The sequence below is a fragment of the Podarcis melisellensis genome (assembly GCF_964234715.1).
Source record: "Podarcis melisellensis genome assembly, chromosome: 10".
Classification (NCBI taxonomy): domain Eukaryota; kingdom Metazoa; phylum Chordata; class Lepidosauria; order Squamata; family Lacertidae; genus Podarcis; species Podarcis melisellensis.
Genome location: NC_138542.1, coordinates 16,771,636 through 16,777,635, shown reverse-complemented (window position 1 = coordinate 16,777,635; position 6,000 = coordinate 16,771,636). Strand labels below are relative to the sequence as shown.

The 6,000-nt window shown below is 49.1% G+C and overlaps 1 protein-coding gene across 2 annotated transcripts in view; it reads left to right on the top strand.

Annotated features, from left to right (window-relative positions):
* The first annotated feature begins 3,756 nt into the window (after positions 1 to 3,756).
* The window catches only part of SLC2A13 (solute carrier family 2 member 13), a 99,519-nt gene continuing 97,275 nt past the window's right edge, over positions 3,757 to 6,000 (top strand). For both annotated transcript variants that reach the window (XR_014172619.1, XM_081929141.1), the window contains exon 1: positions 3,757 to 4,679. Coding sequence is in view for 1 of the 2 variants with exons in the window: in XM_081929141.1 (XP_081785267.1) it covers positions 4,106 to 4,679 (574 nt within the window). In the remaining variant the exon portion in view is untranslated. The remainder of the gene's footprint in view (positions 4,680 to 6,000) is intronic.

Genomic DNA, 6,000 nt, shown 5'->3' with positions numbered 1-6,000 from the left:
AAGCCTAATTTTTCAACCACTAGGAGGCATAGTGATCCTACCAGTACTACTTTCAGAGAGTTTCAGACATGTAATTTAAACCCTCAGAATGTCATTGCATCTTCTTTTGTTTACCCCTGGCTCTGTCTCCCCTCATTCTCTGTTGTTTCCCTTTTGTCTATTCTCCTTAAATGCATTAACATTTCTAGAGTCCCATCTATGCACTACCTGGAGTGTCACAGCTGTGCCACGTACAGAGGTGGCGCTTAGATAGATTGATAATATGCATACTTTCTTAGGAATAAGTCCCATTGAGCATTCTGAAATTTACATCCATACAACTGGGTTGTATTTCATCCTGCTCCATGTTTTATTCCGTATTATTTCATTGCTATGTTTTTATTGCAGAATGAAGATTTGAAAAAGTTTTTGCGAAACGAAGAGATCTAGTATTTTAAAATTTTCACTGACAGGCCTCTTTATTTTCTTAGCATCCTGTTAATTTTCAGACTAGGGCGTATATCAAACATGCTTTCATAAGCCATCCAATTAAAAATGTCTAAAAGTGAGAGAGAATGTGAACCTGAAAGGTTTGTTTAACAGAGCTGGATGAAGCAGAAGCAATTTTAAATGAAAAGACACTCAGCTGAGGCTTTGCTGGTTTAATCTGTTGTTATAAAAATAAGGAGCATTTTTGCAACCCTCCTAAGAAAATAAATTAGAAATTGTCCTCTTTCCCACTGAAAAAATCTTGCCCATGGGCTATTTGCATGCTTAGCTTCCAAGCTAATGAGTTAACAGGGAAAAGAAGTTTGGCTACATGAGAGAAAACCAGCTAGACAGGTTCAAAACCAGTTAAGTAGAACTAATGTCATTTGCCTTATATTTTAGCCCAGCAATTCTCTATTCAGAAGCAAGTTCTATTGCACCCACATGTCATTGGTGTTAAAATACCATATTTTTTCTCATTTAATCTGGATTTACCCTTTTTGCGGGGGAAAACAAAACTTTTTTTAAAAAAACTGTTGCCAACAGCTTGTTTTCTATATCTGAACAACTTGTTTGCAGTATTAAGCCCCCATCTGGAAGCACTATAGGGATGGGGAAGGGACGAAGCAGAGGAAGGAAGGAAGGAAGGAAGGAAGGAAGGAAGGAAGGAAGGAAGGAAGGAAGGAAGGAGAAAGAAAGAAAGACTTTCTAACTGGTAAGGGAAGATCCATACACTCAGTAAATTGCATCCTCCACTGGAGTTTTACACAAGACTTCCATCCCCACCTTTAAAGAATTTGGGGTTCTAAAATCTGAGGCCTAACTGTGCATCCTCACTTTTGACTTTCAGGAGTCTCTTAAAGACTTTTTTATGTCAACAAGCCTATCTAGTTATTTAAAATGTGCCTTAAGCAGCCAGCCATTTTAACCATCGCTTCAAACTGCTTTAAAAATGTTTTATGCTGTTGTGCACTGCCGTCACGCTTTGTGAAAGTGTGCCATATGAATTTTTTTTTATATAAACAAAACAACAATCTACTCAAAAGCAAGTCCTATTGAATTCCAAGAGAGTGTGCAATGGAACAAATTTTCTACTGTAGGGATGGCGAACCTACAGCCCTCCAGATGTTGCTGGATTGCAACTCGCATCAGTCCCAACCAGTGTACGCGATGTTGGAAATACTGTATCTGAAGCCGGAGTTGGAAATACTGTGTCTGAAGGCCCACAAGTCTCCTATCCCTATCCTACTGCAATTCCTGTACTCAGTGAGATTTGCCACAAACTACTCAAGCTGCCAACGTGAATGGGATTGACATTTTACAGCCTGATCCTGTTCATATTTACTCAATAATAATTGCAGTCTTCATTTTGGTGGTTCAAGCTGTTGTCCCTAGTGCAGTTAGGTAATTTCAGACTTAACAGTTTTCTGTTTTCTGGAAGCCCTTCTTTAACATTTTACTTCACTTTGGAGCCCCTATTTTATGGGAGGGATTCCAGCACATACCGGAAATTTAGGGTTGCACAGTTAGTGGATCAAAGTGCTCTGTTGCATTGGCAAACTTAAACAAAAATGGCTTTGGGGGGTTAGCATAGCGAAGGGGATGCCGGTGGCGCTGTGGATTAAACCACAGAGCCACTTTTTTTAAGAGCCTAGGACTTGCTGATCAGAAGGTCGGCAGTTTGAATCCCCGCGACGGGGTGAGCTCCCATTGCTCGGTCCCTGCTCCTGCCAATCTAGCAGTTTGAAAGCACGTCAAAGTGCAAGTAGATAAATAGGTACCGCTCTGGCGGGAAGGTAAACAGCGTTTCCGTGCGCTGCTCTGGTTCACCAGAAGCAGCTTAGTCATGCTGGCCACATGACCCAGAAGCTGTACGCCGGCTCCCTCGGCCAATAAAGCGAGATGAGCGCCGCAACCCCAGAGTCGGCCATGACCGGACCTAATGGTCAGGGGTCCCTTTACCTTTATAGAGAAGGGGAAACACACTGGAAAATGTGGAATGAAGATTTTTTAAAAAATAATCAAACAGCAACCCGCAACAAAATCAGGATGACACCTCTTGGTTGTATAAGTCCTCCAGGAAACAAATCAGAGCAGGGAAGGCGTGGGATGAATGCTTCAAAATGTGACATATGAGTTGAAAAAAATGTTTAAAATAACCTTTTCTGAAAAGAAAAAAAGCCTTCCTTTTAGGATTCTAGGTGCCGAAATCCCATAGGAGCAGGAAAGACTATTTATGTATGTGACCACAGCTGCGCAGCTGTTATTGGCCCAGAGAGGGAAAGAATAAAGTCCTACCAGAGAAGAATGGCAGATCAAGTTGATGGATTATGCTGAAATGGCCAAAATGACCGGAAGAATCAGAAATCAGGAAGACCAAAATTTTAACAAGGAACGGGGGAAATTGATAATTTATCTTAAAAGACCATTGTAAACAGTTAAAATCCTTCATAGGATTGGAACATGGGTAGGCAAACTAAGGCTCGGGGGCTGGATGCGGCCCAATCGCCTTCTAAATCCGGCCGGAATCAGCATGTTTTTACATGAGTAGAATGTGTCCTTTTATTTAAAATGCATCTCTGGGTTATTTGTGGGGCACAGAATTCGTTCGTTTTCTTCCTTCAAAATATAGTCTGGCCCCCCACAAGGTCTGAGGGACAGTGGTCCGGCCCCTTGCTGAAAAAGTTTGACAACCCCTGGATGGGAGTATCACTTGTACTTTAATGGTGAATTTTGGAAACAACAGTTCTGGATTATTATAAAAGATGCAGGAGGAAATGATGGACAATAGGGCCCACGAAGGGGAGGAGATTTCTTGGAATCTTGTTTTCATGTCGCATGTTGGATATGTGAGTGTGACCTTTTAATCTGAAAAAAACCAAATAAATATTATTATTATTTTAAAAAAGAATGCTTCAAAATGTGCTGGCATTTGGGCCCCTCCTACAGAGCGGGGGGGCCTGATCCCCCCCCCGCCAGTCCTGCCGTGAGTTCCAGGGGCGGGATCCCCGTGACGCGTGGGCGTCCAAACCCACGCGATCCCTTGCCACGGATTTCAAAGCCCCACGCGGACCCCTGAGGGAGCAGGAACGGGCCATTTCCCCCCCCCCTCAGCGACCACTCCGCGCGTGCTCAAAATACGCCTTCCCCGCGCTTGCTCTGTGCCTGCGAGGCGGCGGGGACGACGACGACGGGAAAGGGATATTTATTTATTTTCCTGAGGGAAAGAATGTATAAAAAAAAGAGGTGGGCGGCTACACACCAAACACACGCACAGGCCGCCCCGCCCTTCGCCCCGCCTCATGGCCGCCTCGCTCGCTTCCTCGCTGGGCCAGTCACGGGCTGAGGTGGCAGCTCGCTCCTGGCTCCTTCCCTCGCTCGAGGCCCCGGTGGGCGTGAGGCGGCGGCGACGGTGGCAAGCGGCGCTCCTTCGCCTCAGCGAGCGAAGAAGAGGAGGAGGATGAGAGGCGGCTGCAGCAGCGGCGAGGCGCCTCGGCAGCGAGTCGCGCACTGAGCCGCCTCTCGACACACGCCGCCCGCCTGACCGCCATCCCGAGCGGGGCTTTTACCTCAGGGCGCTTCTTCCCGCGCCCGCCAGCAGAGGCCGCCGAGGAGGGCTGGCGGCGCCGGCTGCCCCATGTCCCGCAAGGCCAATGTGGAATATACCCTGAAGAGCCTCAGCAACCTGATGGGGGAGAAGCGCCGACGGCAGCAGCAGCAGCAGCCGGCGCCCGCCGCCGAGGGCTCGGCTAGCCTGGGCGAGAGGAGCCTGCTGGCCGCCGCCGAGTCGTGCTCCAGCCTCCACAGCCAAGCGTCCGGCGGCGGCAGCGGCGGCTGCTCGGACTTGGAGCGGGCGGCCCGGCGGCAGTTCCAGCGGGACGAGACGCCCAGCTTCGTGTACGTGGCGTCGGTCTTCTCGGCGCTGGGCGGCTTCCTCTTCGGCTACGACACGGGCGTGGTGTCCGGGGCGCTGCTGCTGCTCAAGAAGGAGCTCCACCTGGACGCCTTCTGGCAGGAGCTGCTGGTCTCCAGCACCGTGGGCGCCGCCGCCCTCTCGGCGCTGCTGGGCGGCGTCCTCAACGGCTGGTGCGGCCGGAGAGCCTGCATCCTGCTGGCCAGCGGCATCTTCACGGCCGGGGCAGCCGTGCTGGCGGCCGCGCAGGACAAGGAGACGCTGCTGGCCGGGCGCGTGGTGGTGGGGCTGGGCATAGGTAAGCCACCCTCCCCTCGCTCCCCCTGGGAAAACTTGTGGCATTGCTGTCATCTTTATTTTTTGCATCCTCCGCGCACCCCTTTCCCTCCAGTGTTGTTGTTTAGTCGTGTCCGACTCTTCCTGACCCCGTGTATATTATTTTGGGGGGTCATCTTGTTCGCAGGATTGTTAAATGGTGGCTGCCTTAAATATGTATTGAATTCCGAAGCATCCTAGCATGTTGTGAAATAGGGTAGGATTGGAGGACTTACTCAGACTAAGAGAACTTGTTGTTGTTTAGTTGTGTCGGACTCTTCGTGACCCCATAGACCAGAGCATGCCAGGCACTCCTCTCTTCCACTGCCTCCCGCAGTTTGGTCAAACTCATGCTGGTGGCTTCGGGGACACTGTCCAACCATCTCGTCCTCTGTCGTTCCCTTCTCCTTGTGCCCTCCATCTTTCCCAACATCAGGGTCTTTCCCAGGGAGTCTTCTTCAAAGTATTGGAGTCTCAGCTTCAGGATCTGTCCTTCCAGTGAGCACTCAGGGCTGATTTCCTTCAGAATGGAGAGGTTTGATCTTCTTGCAGTCCATGGGATTCTCAAGAGTCTCCTCCAGCACCTTTATTCAAAAGCATCAATTCTTCAGCGATCAGCCTTCTTTATGGTCCAGCTCTCACTTCCATACGTACATCACTAGTGGGAAAACTCAGTGGTCCTTAACTCATTCACATGTTGTTGTTGTTGTTTAGTTGTTTAGTCGTTTAGTCGTGTCCGACTCTTCTTGACCCCCTGGACCAGAGCACGCCAGGCATCCTGTCTTCCACTGCCTCCCACAGTTTGGTCAAACTCATGCTGGTAGATTCGAGAACACTGTCCAACCATCTCGTCCTCTGTTGTCCCCTTCTCCTTGTGCCCTCAATCTTTCCCAACATCAGGGTCTTTTCCACGGAGTCTTCTCTTCTCATGAGGTGGCCAAAGTATTGGAGCCTCAGCTTCAGGATCTGTCCTTCCAGTGAGCACTCAGGGCTGATTTCCTTCAGAATGGATAGGTTTGATCTTCTTGCAGTCCATGGGACTCTCAAGAGTCTCCTCCAGCACCATAATTCAAAAGCATCAATTCTTCGGCGATCAGCCTTCTTTATGGTCCAGCTCTCACTTCCATACATCACTATGTTCTGCACTGCACACACCACACTTGCCCCCCCCCATTTCAGCTCCACTTTGGGGCATTGCAACAGACCTGCGTGCCTGTTTGTTTCAGTGGAAATGGACTGAGACTGTTTCGTGAAGGAATCTTGCAGCTCGCCTCTTTTAAGTCTCTCCCCCCCCCCAAAAAAAA